General features: G+C 39.2%; 1 protein-coding gene across 24 annotated transcripts in view; it reads right to left on the bottom strand.

The window, feature by feature from the left end:
- HFM1 (helicase for meiosis 1) overlaps positions 1 to 19,970 on the bottom strand; it is a 117,935-nt gene that overhangs the window by 29,070 nt on the left and 68,895 nt on the right. For 17 of the 24 annotated variants that reach the window (XR_016237192.1, XR_016237190.1, XR_016237191.1 and 14 more), the window contains 2 exons: positions 18,444 to 18,547; positions 17,185 to 17,331 (listed from right to left, as the gene is read on the bottom strand). The exons of 2 other annotated variants lie outside the window; for them this stretch is intronic. Coding sequence is in view for 15 of the 22 variants with exons in the window: in XM_051857508.3 (XP_051713468.3) it covers positions 17,185 to 17,331; positions 18,444 to 18,547 (251 nt within the window). In the remaining 7 variants the exon portion in view is untranslated. The remainder of the gene's footprint in view (positions 1 to 17,184; positions 17,332 to 18,443; positions 18,548 to 19,970) is intronic. 5 more of the 24 variants (XM_089337075.1, XM_089337079.1, XM_089337078.1 and 2 more) reach the window with 1 other exon arrangement.

Here is a 19,970-nt window from a genome sequence, read left to right as displayed (position 1 = left end):
AGAGAGAGAGAGACAGAAAGAGGCAGAGATATTCAATCTGCTGGTTTACTTCCCAAATGCCCACAATAGCCTGGAACTCAATCCAGGTTTCCCATGAATGTGGCAAGGACCCAATTATTTGAACCATATCCTGGTACCTCCCAGGGTATGCATCAGTAGGAGGCTGGATTGGAAGTGAGGAGTGAGGATTCAAATCAGGCACTCTGATAGGGATGTGGGGGTTCCACATAGTGTCTTACCTGCTGGCCAAATGACTGACCCAACTCCACTGTTTCAAGAATAAAGACAAAAAAAATGGAAACACCTCACTTATTCATTCCCTTCATAGATACCTCCTTCCTTAAGATCTTCACCTTCCTCCTGCTGTTATTGAGGAATGTCCTACAGCTGTCATCCTAGAGCTGTCTTTCATTAAACTCCTGAGATTAAGCTACTATATCCGGATTGATTTTTTTTCTTTCTTGATTAATTCCCTCTTTTTCTGTTGCCCATCCTCAAGCAACTGCCTAAGTATTGACTATGAGAATTAAATTTTCTGAATCTTTGAATGTATTAAGGTATATTATACTTTCACATTTAATCCAGAATTTCACTGGGTATAGAATAGAGGTTAAAAATAATTTTTCCCTGGAATTTTAAATCCATTGTCCTCTAGTAACCAATGTTGCTGATAAAAGGACTACTGCGACTTTGATTTTTGTTCCCCAGAAACATGATATTCCATCTCTGATGGAATGTTACAATTATGCAGTTTATGGACCTTCTCTCATTCAGCCTAACTAGCACTAAGCTGTTAATTTATATCGCACATCAGGTCTAGAAAATTTTCTTATTTCTTTTTTGTTTGTTGTCTCTATTAAATATTAGACTCCTAGACTTCTCCCTTTGTCTCTTATATTCTGTTTTCTTTTTTGCTTTCATTTAAATTATACTAACTTTATATTCTAATCCTTTAGTTTTTTTTTTTTTTGTTGTTGTTAAAGATTTATTTATTTATTTGAAAGTCAGAGTTACAGACTGAGGAGAGGCAGAGAGAGAGAGAGAGAGAGAGAGAGAGAGAGAGAGAGAGGTCTTCCATCCAATGGTTCACTCCCCAATTGGCCACAATGGCCGGAGCTGGGCCCATCCAAAGCCAGGAGCCTTTCTTGTGTCTCCTCCGTGGATATAGGGGCCCAAGGACTTGGGCCATCCTCCACTGCTTTCCCAGGCTACAACAGAGGGCTGGATTAGAAGTGGAGCAGCCAGGTCTAGAACTGACAACAATTATGGGATGTCAGCACCACAGGCAGTGGCTTCACCAACATGCCACAGCGCCAGCCCCTCTAGTTTTTGTTGTTGTTTTGTTTGTTTGTTTGTTTTTTAATTTGGAAAGAGTTACAGAGAGGAGAGACAGAGAGACACTAGTTCACTCCCTAGGTGGCCACAACAGTCTGCTCTGGGCCAGGCCAAAGTCTGGAACCAGAAGCTTCATCTTGGGCCATCTTCCACTTCTTTTCCCAGGCCAATATCAGGGAGTGGGGTTAGAAGTGGAGAAGCCAGGACACAAACTGGTACTCATATGGGATGCAGTTGTAGCAGGCAGCCAACTTTACCTGCTAGGCCACAATCCTGGTTCCTCTTAATCAATTTTTACTTCCCTGTGCTTGCTCTTTTTTATGGTATTCTATTCCATTTTATGGTTGCAATTTAATTTTTAATTTCTATGAGATTACTAATTAAAGTTTTACATTGTTTCATTACATTTCTAAAGTATCCTATTGCTCTTTCATGCACTTATTTTGGACTTTCACATGTTCCACATTGTCCTCAAATGTCTGATCATCCTTAGTTATCTGCCTATGAAGTATGACTATTGTATCTCCATTTCACATGTGAGAAAATGAATTCACACAGAGGTTAATGACGTGGTCAAGGCTGTACTGTTAATAACTAGCAAATTTGATTCTAGTTCAGGTAGTCTAATTCCAGAGTCTGATCTCTCAACCATTCTGATTCCCTTGTTATACCAGCTGCTTCAGTTTTCCCCAAAGGCTTCATTTAATTTATTTAAAAAAGGAACTATTATTTAGTGGAATGAGATTACTAGCAGGAAATGCATTTCAAATTGTTTTTGCAATAACTGGTATGGAGCTCTAGGATGACAGCTGTAGGACATTCCTCAATAACATCAGGAGGAGGGTGAAGAGCTCAAGGAAGGAGGTATCTATGAAGGGAATGAATGAGTGAGATGTTTCCATTTATTTGTCTTTATTCTTAATCCAATGATTTCTGAAAGGATGCATTTCTAAACATTACCACAAGATGGTGTATAATGACTACATACATACATTTGTTCCCAATATTGGAAACTAACCAAGATCTGGAAGTCTTAACAAGCTTCTGAGAGCTTCCCCAATTTTACGGTATAGTTGGCAGCTCTTGTGAGGAATGAGACCTGTAAACAAGTTTGTTTAGAATACTAGCATATGGATATTACTTAAATGTTACAAAAACTTCTTCCTATATTTTTGTAATTAGAAGTGCTTCCCTAATCCCTCCCTATACATCCTGAAAATTGTTTGAATTTGTCTTATTAACAAACACAAGCCTACAGAGATTGATACTTAGAAAAGTAAGATTTTCAGAGAAAAATTAACCTAAGTTGTATTTTTAGGTATATTCTAAAGTTCGCAATTCTAATACTTTACCACTATCAGAATCTAAGATCAATATAATTTCATAGTTTTGTCACTTATTATATTACATTTCTTAAAGCCCCTAGTTCCAAATACTTAAAGAAATTTATTATTAATGATATCAGATAAAAATGTATTGAAAAAATGCTTTTAAATGACTTTAATAATGTCAATAAAGGCTGTTGAAACAAGGGTCATTACTCAAAAGATCCTGAGAATATCAAGCATCTCTGTCACACTTAAACTCACATTCCAATTGTAAATTCAAATAATTTGGTCTTTGTGAAGCTAGGAATGAGTATTTCTAAAAGAACGTTACTCTGACTTCTGTAGTTATTGATTTATGCTAATCACAGATTTATGTGCTTCATGGTTTTACTTTTTTAAATGATTAAGATAATTTCCTTTTTATTTTATTAATCAAAAACAGGATCACATTGGTGAAATAGAGTCCTTGATTTTATAATTTAATGTACATGTACAACAAAGAGTATAAAGACTAAATTTTGACTAGTCTTAAAGAAACACATTTCCAATGTGCCCAGGCACTGGTTTTATCTTTGTATTCATTCAAGTGCATTAAATTTTTCATATTCAGAATGTCGTAACAAATACAAATGAATTTATTAGTGAGAAATCAATTTTATTCAAATTAAGCAAAATCTATACTTTTTTTTTAAGACTTTATTTATTTTAGAGGTAGAGTTACCAACAGTGAGAGGGAGAGACAGAGAGAAAGGTCTTCTACCCGCTGGTTCATTCTTCAAAAGGCTGCAATGGCTGGAGATGGGCTGATTTGAAGCCAGGAGCTTCTTCCAGGTCTCCCATGTGGGTGCAGGGGCCCAAGGACTTGGGCCATATTCTACTGCTTTCCCAGGCCATAACAGAGAGCTGGATCTGAAGTGGAACAGCTGGGACTAGAACCCGTGCCCATATGGGACACAGGCAGAGGAGTAACTTGCACCACCGTGCCGGTCCCGAAAACCTATACTTCTAATAATGCATTTAAAAGATAAGAAGTCTCAGTGCCTAAGCTTCATATTCTAAGAACTGGCCTAAAAATCTTAATTTTTGTTTCTATAACTAGAAAACTATTTATTTACTGTTATATCTTTAAAATATCAAAGATATTTTCCCTCAAATTCTCAAAAATTTTTCTCTTGAAACTTTAACCCTATGTGAATATGCGAGAAACTACCACTAAAGAATGTTTTTAAAACACTGTAGGGATGGCCAGCGCCATGGCTCACTAGGCTAATCCTCTGCCTGTGGAGCCGGTAATCCGGGTTCTAGTCCCTGTTGGGGCACCGGTTCTGTCCCAGTTGCTCCTTTTCCAGTCCAGCTCTCTGCTGTGGCCCGGGAAGTGCAGTGCTTGGGCCCTGCACTCACATGGGAGACCAGGAGGAAGCACCTGGCTCCTGGCTTCGGATCGGCGCAGTGCGCCAGCCGTAGCAGCCATTTGGGGGGTGAACCAACGGAAGGTAGACCTTTCTCTCTGTCTGTCTCTAACTCTGCCTGTCCAAAAAAATAAAAAACACACTGAAGGAAGGGATAGGCATTATAGTGCAGTGGGTTAGGTCACTGCTTGGGATGTCCACATCCCATATATCTTGTATCAGAGTGCCAGATAAGTACCAACTGCTCTGTTTTCAATTCAGCTTCACATGCAGAATCATGAAGCAAGAGCCCTACCTTTCACCTTACACAAAAATACACTCAACATGGATTAAAGACAAATCTACGACCTGACACCATCAAATTATTAGAGAGCATTGGAAAAACCCTGCAAGATATAGGTACCGGCAATGACTTCTTGGAAAACACCCCAGAAGCACAGGCAGTCAAAGCCAAAATTAACATTTGGGATTGCATCAAATTGAGAAGTTTCTGTACTGCAAAAGATACAGTCAGGAGAGTGAAGAGACAACCGACAGAATGGGAAAATATATTTGCAAACTATGCAACTGATAAAGGGTTGATAACCAGAATCTACAAAGAAATCAAGAAACTCCACAACATCAAAACAAACAACCCACTTAAGAGATGGGCCAAGGACCTCAATAGACATTTTTCAAAAGAGGAAATCCAAATGGCCAACAGACACATGAAAAATGTTCAAGATCACTAGCAATCAGGGAAATGCAAATCAAAACCACAATGAGGTTTCACCTCACCCCAGTTAGAATGGCTCACATTCAGAAATCTACCAACAATAGATGCTGGAGAGGATGTGGGGAAAAAGGGACACTAACCCACTGTTGGTGGGAGTGCAAACTGGTCAAGCCACTATGGAAGTCAGTCTGGAGATTCCTCAGAAACCTGAATATAACCCTACCATACAACCCAGCCATCCCACTCCTTGGAATTTACCCAAAGGAAATGAAATTGGCAAACAAAAAAGCAGTCTGCACATTAATGTTTATTGCAGCTCAATTCACAATAGCTAAGACCTGGAACCAACCCAAATGCCCATCAACAGTAGACTGGATAAAGAAATTATGGGACATGTACTCTATAGAATACTATACAGCAGTCAAAAAGAACGAAACCCAGTCATTTGCAACAAGATGGAGGAATTTGGAAAACATCATGCTGAGTGAATTAAGCCAGTCCCAAAGGGACAAATATCATATGTTCTCCCTGATTGGCGACAACTAACTGAGCACCAAAGGGGAAACTTGTTGAAGTGAAATGGACACTATGAGAAACAGTGACTTGATCAGCTCTTGTCCTCACGGTTGATGTACAATGTAATACTTTATCCATTTTAGTATTTTTTTTGTTCTAGTACCATTGGTTGAACTCTGTAATTAACACACAATTATTCTTAGGTGTTTAAATTTTAACTGAAAAGTGATCCCTGTTAGGAATTTGGAAAATATTATGCTGAGTGAAATAAGCCAATCCCAAAGGGACAAATACCACTTGTTCTCCTTGATAGGTGACAACTAACTGAGCACCAAAAAGGAAACCTGTTAAAGTGAAATGAACACTATAAGAAACGGTGACTTGATCAGCCCTCACCCTGACTGTTGATGAGCAGCTTAATATGTTATCCCTCTTAGTATTTTTTTGTTTGTTTGTTCTACTTAATACTTTTGGTTGAATACTGTAATCAATACACAATTCTTCTTAAGTGCTGAAACTTAACTGAAAAGTGATCGCTATAAAATATAAGAGTGGGAATAAGAGAGGGAAGAGATGTGCAATTCGGGACATGCTCAAGCTGACTTACCTCAAACGGTAGAGTTAGAAACATACCAGGGGATTCCAATTCAATCCCATCGAGGTGGCATGTACCAATGCCATCTCACTAGTCCAAGTGATCAATTTCTGTTCACAATTGATCATAATGATAGGACTAAGAACCAAAGGGATCACATAAACAAGAATAGTGTCTGCAAATACTAGCTGATAGAATAAAAAAGGGAGAGAATGATCCAACATGGGAAGTGAGATACACAGCAGACCCATAGAATGGCAAATGTCCTAACAGCACTCTGGCCTCATAATCAGCCCTTAAGGCATGCGGATCTGGCTGAAATGCCCATGAGAGTATTTCAGGCATGGAAAGCCAAGACACTCTGGGGGGGGGGGGGAACCTAAATGAAAGATCTCCGCGAGTGAGATCCCAGTGGAAAGAATGGGTCATCAAAGAAGGAGGTACCTTTCTCTGAAGGGAGGAGAGAACTTCCACTTTGACCATGGCCTTGTCTAAATATGATCAGAGTCAGTGAACTCAGGGGGCTTCCATAGCCTTGGCAGCTCATGACAAGAGCCTAGGGTGATTACTGAGGCCACAAACAAGAGTGTCAATTTGTTAAGTCAACAACAGGAGTCACTGTGCACTTACTCCTCATGTAGGATCTCTGTCCTTAGTGTGCTGTACATTGAGATATAATGCTATAACTAGTACTCAAACAGTATTTTTCACTTTATGTTTCTGTGTGGGAGCAAACTCTTGAAATCTTTACTTAATGTATGCTAAACTGATCTTCTGTATATAAAGAGAATCGAAAATGAATCTTGATGTGAATGGAAGGGGAGAGGGAGTGGGAAAGGGGAGGGTTGCGGGTGGGAGGGACGTTATGGGGGGAAGCCATTGTAATCCATATTCTGTACTCTGGAAATTTATATTCATTAAATAAAAGTTAAAAAAAAAGAATTTCCAATTATCTTATGTTCACTAAGGTGCACATTTTTGTTTTTACATACAGTCCTTTGTTTCAGTTACTGAGAAAGAAAATAAAAGTAGTATATGCACTTTTTCATAATATGCATTTTCCATGAACTTTTTGAAGACCTCCCATATGCATGGATTTTGAAATATTTGCACCAAAATACACTTATCTTAGAATTCTACTTCTATAAATTTTTGAAGTATCTCTTTAAGTTATGATTAAGGTATCGTTATTTAGGGATATGTGAATTTGCATATAAAAATCAAATTACTCAATCCAAGCGCACATAAATTCATAAGACGTGGGATGGGTGTTTATATAGAGGTACAAAAAATATGTGTGTTTGGTAAAAGTTATTTGTCTGCTTTCCACAGGGTTGTGCAGCATATGAGGGGAATTGTTGCCCCTATAAGAAGGTTCATGCTAGTAGAAAGTATAGCAGACATTCTAACTTTCACAGCAACTACAAGTTACAGAAACAATTCAAACTATCGTAAACAAAAAATGGTGGTGGATAGGCGAAATATATGAACAGGTATCTCACAGAATCCAAAAGTAACCATGCAGCTAGGCTTTAGGAGAGACTAGAACTAGGAAATGGAAAAGTCATAGGAATCCCAATTCTCACAGTCTCACTTCTCTTTTTAACTCTCATCCATAATCCTGCACATAATCCAGCCATGTGATGGCTCTGAGTTCACATTATCTTAGTGCAGTCCTAATCCAAAATGGTCTTTCTTGAGCTGAAGTATTTCCTTCCTTCTGGAAATCTGAATTTGGGACTAAATGAAATAAGGTCACCCTGGTTCCAGATAATTTTGCAGTCAGGAAAATAGTGACAAGAATGGAGATTTGAGGAGAATGTGGTATAAATAAGATAATTGGGGCCAGCATTGTAGCATAGCAGGTAAAGCTGCTTCCTGCAGTGTCAGCATCTCATATGGGCGTTGCTCCACTTCTGATGCAGCTCTCTGCTATGGCCTGGGAAAGTAGTGGAAGATGGCCCAACTCCTTGGGCCTCTGTATCCACGTAGGAGACCTGGAAGAAGCTCCTGGCTCCTGGCTTCGGATTGGCCCAGCTCCAACTGTTGTAGCCAATTGGGGAGTGAACCAGCTCATGGAGGATCTCTTTCTCTCTCTGCCTCTCCTTTTCTCTCTGTGTAACTCTTTCAAATAAATAAGTAATAATAAAAAGATAAGCACAGTCTACTTCTTTGATATGGGAGTCAGTTCTAAGAGGAAGAGGGTCACCAAAATCTAGGTAGAAACTCTTCTTTTTTCATATACAAATACATATACCATGAGATTTTTTTTAAGAAAAAAGAGAAGTACTTCTGTCAAAATAAAAAATAGTGTAGCATCAATAATGGGGACATTAAAAAGCACTTTATTGATTTACAATATATTTTCATATGCTTTTTTTCATTTGCTTATTAACACAATCATTTAAGTAGACATTCCTCCAAATTAATTCAACAGAGACCTATGGAAGGCTTCCAATGTAATACTTTCAAGATATATTTTGGAGACAAAATGATAGGATATGCTGATATATCAGATGTGGGGTTAAGGGAAAGAGAGTAATCAAGAATCCTAGTTCAGGGCATGAGCAACTTGTTGTATAGATAACCAGTAGTTTATCTCTATCTCTATCTCTATCTCTATCTCTATCTCTATCTCTATCTCTATCTCTATCTCTAGAGAGAGGGAGTAAAGAGAGAGACAGATTACTTATAAATGCATGGCACAATGAATTCTCACATACTGAACACAAATTTGTAACTTAATACTCCCTTGCTGTAACTGTGACTTTTGAATAAATAAATAAATAAAAAGAAAGGAGGGAGGGAGGGAGCGAGTGAAGGAAGAAAGGAAGAAAGGAAGGAAGAGAGGAAGGGAGGGAGGGATGGAGGGAGGAAGGAAAGGAAAGGAAAGGAAGAGAGAAAGAAAAAAAGAAAAGAAAAAGTTTGCTGCGGCTGGCATTGTGGTACTGTGGCTGATCTGGCGCTGGGCAATGTGGATTCAAGTTCTGATTGCTCTGATTCCAATCCAGCTTCCTGCTAATTAATGTGGGAAAACTGAAGATGGTCCAAGTAATTGGACCCTTCATCTCCATCTGGGAGACCAAATGGAGTTTCAAGCTCCTGGTTTTGGCCTGGCCCAGCTCTGACCATTTCAGCCATTTGGGGAAGAAACCAGCAGATGGAAGAGCACTCTCTCTCTCTCTCTCCCTCCCTCTCCCTTTCCCTCTCCCTCTCCCTTTCCCTCTCCCTCTCCCTCTCCCTCTCCCTCTCCCTCTCCCCTCTCTCTTGCTGTAATTCTGTTTTTCAAATAAATAAAAATAAATTTTTAAATAAAAGAAAAAGACCCTGTAGAATTCTATTGGGTCATTATAATACAATTTATTCACCCACTAAACCACTGATGAGTTTTGGTTGGTTTCTAGTTTAGGGCTAATATGATAGTAGTGCTACAGAGTATGTACTTTGGTGAACATATATGCACCCTTTTGTCTGGTATGTACCCAAAAAGGGAACTGCTTTTTTTTTTTAAGATTTATTCATTTATCTGAAATAGTTAGAGAGAGAGAGGACACACACACACACACACACACACACACACACGGGGAGGTGGGGAGAGGGGTAGAGATAGAGATAGAGATAGAGTTAGAGTTAGAGATGGAGATAGAGATAAATGGATAGAGAGAGATTGATTTTTCTATCTGCTGATTCACTCTCAAAATGACTGTAATGGCCAGGGCTAAGCGAGCCCAAAGCCAGCTGCCAGGACCTTCCTCCAGGTCCCCCATGTAGGTGGCAGGGGTCCAACTATTTGGGCCACCTTCTGATGCTTTTCCCAGGCCACTAGCAATGAGCTGGATCAGAAGTGGAGAAGCTAGGACACAAACTGGCACCCATATGGGATGCTGGCATCATAAGTGTCACAGGCAGCAGCTCTACCTGCTATGCTACAACAACTGCCCCAGGAAACTGCTTTATCATAGAATATGCATGTTAAGCTTAATGAATATTGATAATTTTCCAAAGTGGTTCCATCAATACTCACATTAGTGATGAGAATAATTGCTATTACACATTCTTATCAATACTTGGTGTTTTTCATTTATGCCCTTTTGATGATTGCATAGTGGTATCTCATTATAGATTAATTTTTACTCCCCCAATGTCTAATGAAGTTAAATATCCTTTCATATGTTCTTGACTTTCTGGATATTCTTTACTTTCAAGTATCCAATTTTGTGCCCCTTTTCCTAATAATTTTTTTCTTATATGAATTCTTTGTGTATTATTATGTACAATAGTTCTTCACCAGTATATTCATTTGCTGAGACTGCCATAAAAGTGCCATAGATTGATTGACTTTAACAACAGGAATTTTATTTTCTCACAATTCTGGGGGCTATAGATCCAAGATAAAGTTATTGACAAGGTTGGTGTATTAGTCAACTTTTTGTTAAAACTTTTCATTTCTATGACAAAAACCAGGGGAAGGATAAGTTGATAAGGAAAAGTGGTTTATTTTTGGCTCAAGATTATGGTGTACAAGGTTTAAGAGCTCCATTTGGCAATGACTTTCCTGCTGGCAGAGCCCTGAGGTGGCATAGAGCATCACACAGCAAGAAAGAAGGGGCACACATATCTGTGTCTACGTGATCTATTACAAAGCCATCAGTATTCAATCATATGGGCTCTAACCTGACAACCTAATCCAATCTAATCACCTCTAAAAAGCCCCACTCTCAAACACCATAATCGAATTAAGTTTCTATCTTTTTAGTACCATTAACATAAGATTTTATGGATGAAATGCCCGAGTCCAAGGGATAAATATTGAAGCCATAGCAGTTGGCTTCTTCTGAGGCATCTCCCCTTGGCTTATGAATAGCTCTTTCTCTCTTTCTCTTTGAGTCTTCAAATAGCTTTCCCTCCACATGCCTCTGTTTCCCAATTTGTTCTTGTTTTAAAAAAGTTATTACTTGAGGGACATAAAAACAGAAAAAGGCAGACATAGGAGCTCCTATCTGCTGTTTCACTCCTAAATGTGCACAACAGCTAAGGCTGGGTCAGACTTAAGCCAGGACCCAGCTCAATTGTGGGTGGCAGAAACCTAATTACTTGTACCATCACCTACTGCCTCTCTTAGTGCACATTAGTAGGAAACTATGATCAGAAGCAGAGCCAGGATTCAAACTCAGGCACTCTGATATGGGATGTGGGCTTCTCAAGAAGAGTTCTAACTGCTGCCACAAATACTCACCCCTGATATTCTTTATGTTATTGTAAATAATATTTTAAAAATCATGGCTTCTTTTTTTTTTTTACTGGTATGTAGTAATACAATTGATTAATAAAATTTTTAATTGAATTATAATTCCTACCAAACCATTTGTCCTTTAAAAACATACAATTTAGTGGATTTTCAGTATTTAGTGGATTTAGTAATTTAGTGGATTTTCATTGCCCAAGGCTGGGCAATGGTCAACATTATCTAATTCCAGAACATTATAATCATCATATATATAAATCTCCAGGTATTTCTTGGTAGTTACTCCCTATTTTTTCCAACCCCCAACCCCTGGTAACCATGAAAGTACTTTCTGTCCCTATGGATTTGCCTAGTCTAAGCATTTCATATAAACTGAATAATTTCTGGCCCTTTATAACCTGTTTCTATCATTTAATATATGTTTATAAGATTCATCAATGCTCTAACAAGCATCAGTAATTTTTCTTCTTCTTTTTCCTAAAGATTTATTTATTTATTTGAAAGGCATAGTTCCAGAGTGGCAGAGGCAGAGAGAGAGACAGAGAGGTCTTCCATCTGCTGATTCACTCCCCAGATGGCCACAATGGCCGGAGCTGTGCCAGTCCGAAGCCAAGAGCTTCTTCTGGGTCTTCCAAATGGGTGCAGAGGCCTAAGTACTTGGCCCATCTTCTACTGCTTTCGCAGGCCATGGTAGAGAGTTAGATCAGAAGTGGAGCAGCTGGGACTCGAACTGGCACCATATGGGATGCTGGCACTATAGGTGATAGCCTTATCTGCTATACCACAGTGCCCCCCCTTCTTTTTTTTTTTAAAGACTTATTTTATTTATTTGAAAAAATTACAGAGAGAGAGGTAGAGACAGAGAGAGAGTGGTCTTCCATCCACTGGTTCACTCCCCAAATGGCTGCAATGGCTGGCGCTGAGCTGATCCAAAGCCAGGAGCCAGGAGCTTCTTCTGGGTCTCCTACATAGTGCAGGCATATAAGGACTTGGACCATCTTCTGCTGCTTTCCCAGGCATATTAGCAGTGAGCTGGATTGGAAGTGGAGCAGCCAGGACTCAAACTGGCACCCATATGGGATGCCAGCACTGCAGGCAGCAGCTTTAACCGCTACACCACAGCACCACTGGTTCACTCCCTAAATGGCTGCAACAGCTAGGGCTGGGCCAGGCCAAAGCCAGGAGCCAGGAGCCAGGAGCCAGAAGCCAGAAGCCAGGAGTTTCAACCAGGTCTCCCATGAGGGTTCAGGAGCCCAAGCACTTGGGCCATCTGCTGCTTCTTTTTCCAGGCCATTAGCAGGAGCTGGATCAGAAGTGGAAAAGCCAGAAAACAAACTGGCACTCATATGGGATGCTGGTGTCAAGCGGTGGCTTTATCTACTATGCCACAATGCTGGCCTCTTGATTATTATTTTATATAATCAATTTATACTCAGACATGTATTTATTCTTTCTAATGTTTTTCACTTCCTTTTGCACATCTATGTTTTCATCTGTAACCATTTTCCTCTAAGAAATTCCCTTTAGTGTTTATTTCAATGCAAGATGATAAACTTAGTAATAGTGATGAATTTATTTATTTTCTTTTCTATGTATCTACTTGACTTTCATTTTAAAGGATACTTCCGATGGGCATGGAAATCTAAGTTGGCAGCATGATGTTTTCCAGATTCATCCATTGTGTTGCAAATGACTGGATTTCTTTTTTTGTTGTTGTTGCTTTTTACCACTGTGTAGTATCCCATAGAGTACAAATCCCATAATTTCTTCCTTTGACTAACATTTAGGTTGATTCCATGTCTTAGCTATTGTGAATTGAGCTGCAATAAACATGGAGGTATAGATAGCTCTTTTATTTGCCAATTTAAATTCCCTTGGTTAAATTCCCAGGAGTGGAACGGCTGGGTTGTATGGTAGAACTATATTCATGTTTCTGAGTATCTCCAAACTATGTTCCATAGTGGCTTTACCAGTTTGCATCCCCACCAACAGTGGATTAGAGTACCTTTTTCCCTACATCCTCACCAGAATTTGTTATTTATTTCTATATGAAAACTATTCTAACTGGTGAAATCTCATGTGGTTTTGATTTGCATTTCCCTGATAGCTAGTGATCCTGAACACTTTTTCATGTGTTTGTTGGCCACTTGGATTTTCTCTTTTGAAAAATGTCTGTTTTGGCCGGCGCCGCGGCTCACTTGGTTAATCCTCCCCCTGTGGCACTGGTACTCCAGGTTCTAGTCCCGGTTGGAGCATCAGATTCTGTCCCGGTTGCTCCTCTTCCAGTCCAGCTCTCTGCTGTGGCCCGGGAAGGCAGTGGAGGAGGGCCCAAGTGCTTGGGCCCTGCACCCGCATGGGAGACCAGGAGGAAGCACCTGGCTCCTGGCTTCGGATCGGCGCACCGTGCGGGTCGTACCAGCTATTTGGGGGGTAAACCAAAGGAAGGAAGACCTTTCTCTCTCTCTCTCTCTCTCTCTCTCTCTGTCTAAATCTGCATGTCAAAAAAAAAAAAAAAAAAAGAAAAGAAAAGAAAAATGTCTTTTTAAGTCCTTGGCCCATCTTTTAAGTGGGTTGTTTGTTTTGTTGTTGTGGAGGTTATTGATCTCTTTGTAGATTCTGGATATTAATCCTTTATCAATTGCATAGTTTATAAATAATTTCTCCCATTCTGTTGGTTGCCTCTTCACTTTCCTGTTTCTTTTGCTGTACAGAAACTTCTCAATTTGATGTAATCCCAGTTGTTAATTTTGGCTTTGGCTGCTTGTGCCTCTAGGGTCTTTTCTAAGAAATCTTTGCCTGTGCCAATATCTTGCAGGGTTTCTCCGATGTTCTCTAAAAATTTGATGGTATCAGGTTGTAGATTTAGGTACTTAATCCACTTTGAATGGATTTTTGTGTAAGGTGTAAGGTAGGGGTCTCGCTTTACACTTCTGCATGTGGAATAGACTTAGCTCCTTGATCAAATATAAGTTGGTTGTAGATGTTTGGATTGATTTCTGGTGTTTCTATTCTGTTTCATTGGTCTGTCCACCTGTTTTTGTACCAGTACCAGGCTGTTTTGATTATAACTGCCCTGTAGTATGTCTTTTTTTTTTTTTTTTTGACAGGTAGAGTGGACAGTGAGAGAGAGAGACAGAGAGAAAGGTCTTCCTTTTGCCGTTGGTTCACCCTCCAATGGCCGCCGTGGCCGGCACGCTGCGGCCGGTGCACCACGCTGATCCGAAGCCAGGAGCCAGGTGCTTCTCCTGGTCTCCCATGGGGTGCAGGGCCCAGGCACTTGGGCCATCCTCCACTGCACTCCCAGGCCACAGCAGAGAGCTGGCCTGGAAGAGGGGCAACCGGGACAGAATCTGGCGCCCCAACCGGGACTAGAACCCGGTGTGCCGGCGCCACAAGGCAGAGGATTAGCCTATTGAGCCATGGCGCCGGCCTGTAGTATGTCTTGAAATCTGGTATTGTGATGCTTACAGCTTTGTTTTTGTTGTATAAGATTACTTTAGCTATTTGAGGTCTCCTGTGCCTCCATACGAATTCCAGCATCATTTTTTCTAGATCTGAGAAGAATCTCTTTGGAATTTTGATTGGTATCGCATTGAATTTACAAACTGCTTTTAGAAGAATGGACATTTTGATGATACTGATTCTTCCAATCCATGAACATGGAAGATTTTTCCATTTTTTTGTATTTTCTTCTATTTCTTTCTTTAATGCTTGGTAATTCTCATCATAGAATCTTTGACAACCTTGGTTAAGTTTATTCCAAGGTATTTGGTGTTTTTTTTTTTTTTTTGGTAGCTATTATGAATAGGATTGATCTTAGAAGTTCTTTCTCAGCCATGGCATTGTCTGTGTATACAATAGGAAAATCATTTAAATGTCTGTATAGATTTTAATTTTCTGGTGAAATTTTCAATCCTTTCATATATTTATTTTCCAGAAAAAAATCAATCATAATTTTACATTCTTTAAATGCTATCTCAACTATTGAATCATCTACAAATCTGACTCACTGTCACCCAAATGGGATGCTGGCACTGCAGGTGGAGGCTTAGCCTACTATGCCACAGGGCTGGCCCTAGTACAGTGTATTTTATCTTTAAAAAACAATCACATATTTCCTAACTCTTGCAGGGAAAAAAATCTAAGAGATAATGATCACTCAATGATAATGAGCTCCTTTAAGACACAGAATGTGGTTTCAGGAAACTATTATCATTAAAATATATCAAGGCTCCTTAGAGGAAAAGCTTGTTTGGGGTCAGAAGCTAAGCCTATACAAGATGAGCCTGGAAAAACATAACACTGTATAGCAAGGAAGCCGAAAAAACTACCAGAGACATGTCAAAAGGATTCAGGAACCAATGTGGTGTAACTAAATAGTATCAAGATTATATATTCTAGTACTGGTTGGGGCGCCAGGTACTAGTCCCAGTTGCTCCTCTTCCAGTCCAGCTCTCTGCTGTGGCCTGGGAGGGCAATGGAGGATGACCCAAGTGCTTGGGTCCCTGCACCCACATGGGAGACCAGGAGGAAGTACCTGGCTCCTGGCTTCGGACTGGTGCAGCACCGGCAAGAGCAACCATTAGGGGAGTGAACCAACGGAAGGAAGACCTTTCTCTCTGTCTCTCTCTTACTGTCTAACTCTGCCTGGAAAAAAATTTTAAAAAATTAAATTAAATTAAAAAGAAGATTATATATTTCGTGGCTAGTGCCGTGGTGCAGTAGGTTAAACCTCTGCCTGCAGTGCCGGCATCCCATATGTGTGTCAATTCTAGTCCCAGCTTCACCTTTTCCAATCCAGCTCTCTGCTGTGGCCTGGGAAAGCGGCAGAAGTTGCCCTAAGTCCTTGGGCCCCTGCACCCACATGGGAGACCGGCAAGAAGCACCTGGCTCCTGGCTTCAGATCAGCACAGCTCTGGCCGTGTGGCCACTGGGAAGTGAACTAACAGACGGAAGACCTTTCTCTCTATCTCTCCCTCTCATTGTCTGTAACTCCACCTTACAAATAAATAAACAAAAAAATCTTTAAAAAAAAAAAAAAAGATGATATATCTACATTTATGGGACAGGAAGTTAAACACTGACTCAGTACTGGGTGACAGTAAATAGGTTGTTTTATATATAAAAACAATATAGTTACTTTTAAAAATCCTTACCATTTACAAATACACACTGAAACATTTACATATGAAATATACATTATGTGAGGTTTCAAAATGTGGAAGGGGAAATTAAAGAGAAGTATAGATAAAACAATATTAGCCATTAATTGATCATTGCTTAAGGTGAGTAATGAATATTTGAGGATTCATAATACATGTTTGTCTACTTTTGTATATTTTTGAAAATTCCCATAACAAAAAAATTTATTTTCATCCTAGTTTGTTTCGTCAAATCTGCAGATTCTTGTACATCACTTGCTCTCCCCCACTGACAATGGCTGTGAGAGTGGAGTGGGTATGGAGAAGGGAAAATGGGGGCTTGTGTTGAGGCATACTGGGTCTAGTTTCCTGTCAACAGTGATGCCAGCATCCCATATGGGTACCAGCTGCTGCATTTCCAAAGCAGCTCTGTGCTAATGGCCTGGGAAAAGCAGCAGAAAATGGTCCAAGTACTTGGGTCCCTGCCATGCACGTGGGAGACCCGGAAGAAGCTCCTGGCTCCTGGCTTCAGCCTGCCACAGCCCTGGCCATTGCAGCCATCTGGGTAATATACCAGTGGATAGAGGATTCCTCCATTCTTTTCTGTCTCTGTCTCTTCCTCTCTCTATGTAACTATGACTTTCAAATAAATATTTTTTAAATGGAAAATGTGTATCAAAAGAGTAACCAAATAACTTATGCCCCAAGTATCACCCCAGTTTGACAAATACTGACTATGAGACAGAATTTCTACTATACATTATTACGGCAATTATTATAAAGCCTAAACATCTAATTCCACAGTATCTATAATCTGAGTGAAGCACTATAACACTGATTCTCCTCCCCAGCCATATTGGTACTTTAATATAAAATTAAATAGTAAATAGAGCTATTTACCTTTATTGGGTCCTGCTATAGTAGATCTATCTGACTGCTTAGAATGGGAAACCTCTGTTTCTGATTTTCTTCCCATAATTACTTGATTTTCAGATCTCTTGGGTTTTAAGTAAAAGACCGAAAATTTCTGCTGAATATCAAGTCCAACTGGAAAAATAAGAAAAGTATACAAATGCTTATATGAGACCACACAATTACTTTCATATCTCCTTAATTATTAAAACTTCTAGGATTAAATAGTTCAAAATATTAAAAGGATTTTAAAAAGGCTAAAACATGTGGTGAATTGGGTCAACGCTGTGGTGTAGTAGGCTAAGCTTCTGCCTTTGGCACCAGCATCCCACATGGGCACCAATTCATGTCATGGGTGCTCCTTTTCCAATCCAGCTCTCTGTTTATGGCCCGAGAAAGCAGTATAAGATGGCCCAAGTGTTTGGGTCCCTGCACCTGTGTGGAAAACCTGGAAGAAGCTCCTGCCTCCTGGCTTCCGATCAGATCAGCTCCAGCCCTTGTGGCCATTTGGGGAGTGAACCAGTGGATGAAAGATCTTTCTCTCCATCTATCCCTCTCTCTGTCTGTAACCCTACCTCTCAAATAAATAAATCTTTAAAAAAAATTAAATTTAAAAATGTGACAAATGAAAATTTATAAATCATCATCATAAAAATAAAAATCAAGAGCCTGTGTTGTGGTACAGCAGGTTAAGCCACCACCTGTTTGAGTCCTGGTTGTTGCACTTCTGATCCAGTTCCTTGTTAATGGGCTTGGGAAATCAGCATAAAATGGCCCAAATGTTGGCCCTTGACATCCATATAAGAAAGCCAAATGAAGCTTCTGGCTCCTGGCTTCAGCCTGGCCCAGTCCTGGCCATTGTGGCCATTTGGGGAGTCAATCAGAACATGGAAGTTTTATCTCTGTTTCTCTCTGTCTCTTCCTTTCTCTCTGTAACTCTGGCCTTCAAATAAATAAATATTTTTAAAAAATAAAAAATAAAAATTAATGTTCCTACAATAACTGAAATGTAACTATTTAGGAAGATTAAAATACTTATAAGCAGATAAATTGCAATTATACTGTCCTGGTTCATGCTATTTATTATATATCTAAATACTTAAACTTCTTTTAAAGTTCATTAATGTTAATCTAAATATATTATTTTTATATACTATCAGCTTTGTTATTTTTATGTTTGAGCATAAACAAAATAATTTTAAGTGATATCATATGCATTGATGTCCTCATTACTTCAATTAACTTACCAAAATCAGAACTAATTAGATTTATGCTAAGATCTTCAGATTTAAGAGCTCTCTTCACATCAATCTTTTTAGTCCAATTTCCAGTTTTTAGCAAAACAGAATCCCTGAAAAATAGTAATGTAAAATTCATTGAAGTAACATATTAATCTTCAAGGTCTAATTGCTCCTAAGATAGGTTCTCTCTCATAGTAAACTATTCCAACTACAATTTTCATAACTATAAGGGAACTTGAAAAGATTTGTGGTGAGGTGAACATTGTGGTACAGTGGGTTAGGCCATTGCTTGGCACGCCCACATCCCATATCAGAGTGCTGATTCAAGTCCTAGCTACTCTGCTTCCAATTCAGCTTCCTGCTAACATACCTTGGGAGGCAGGAGATGATAACTCAAGTGTTTGGGTCCCTGCCATCCTTGTGGGAGACCCAGATGGAGTTCCAGGCTTTTGGCTTCAGCCTGGCTCAGACCTTGCTGTTTTGGGCACTTAAGGAGTAAACCAGCAGATGTAAGATTTCTTTCTCCCTCCGCCATCCCCTTTTCTCTCTGTTGTTCTGCCTTTCAAGTGGATGAAAATAAACTTTTTTTTAAAAGTTCATGGAAAAATAGAATCAGAAGATAAGTTTATTTTAGTGAAGTATTTTAATCCATGCATAATCTTTTCATAATGTTCATTTTCCATAAACGTTTTGAAGATCACTCATATAGCAGATTACAAGTTACATTAACTCATTTAAAGTTCACCTGGTATATATAGTTGGTATAAAGAAAACACATGAGCTTGTTCATAAATTCACTACTACTGTAAACTCACTATACATAAGTTACAATAACTGGAGAGAACTATTTCAATAGTATCTTTTAAATTGATTTGAAATCATTTGTACCCAATAACATCACACAAACTAGCAACCAATTTTATGACTGAACTTATTTTAAATCACCTCCTATACTCAGGGTTATCATGAGATTTGGGATTTGGCAGTCATAGATACATACAATGCATATTCTGTAGTTATTGGAGTGCAGTTACCAGTGAAACTGGTATGCCATTAATCACTGTAGTAACATTAGGAGCCACGCATGAAGGTATCCTTCAGTATATTGACAACAATAAAAGATTCCCATTTCAGAGTCACTGTCATTTCTCAACTTTAAGTATAGTAATTTGGTTAGAAGCACAGGCCTCTGAAGTTGAAGTGCTTGGATTGAAATCTAACTAGCTACATGACCTTGGCCAAAGTGATAATGTTTTCTCTTTCTCAATTACCTCCTCTACAAAATGTGGATGATGATAGCCCCTGTCTCATATAAATATTAAAAGATTTAATATTTGATTCCTACTAAGTGTTCAAAAGCTATAGCTGATAATTATAGAATTTGCTTATGGCATCCTAGAAGAAAATCATATTTGGGAAAAAAAGTCTAAGTAAAAATGAGAGAACAGCATGCTAGAGAACTAGGTGTAACAGAGGATATTTCCTTTATATATATGATCTGGTTGCATGGATCCTAAAATGGAGCTATGGTGG

The sequence above is a fragment of the Oryctolagus cuniculus genome, chromosome 7, assembly GCF_051225735.1.
Source record: "Oryctolagus cuniculus isolate XC-2025 breed Fujian yellow rabbit chromosome 7, ASM5122573v1, whole genome shotgun sequence".
NCBI lineage: Eukaryota > Metazoa > Chordata > Mammalia > Lagomorpha > Leporidae > Oryctolagus > Oryctolagus cuniculus.
This window is presented reverse-complemented; position numbering and strand designations above follow the sequence as displayed.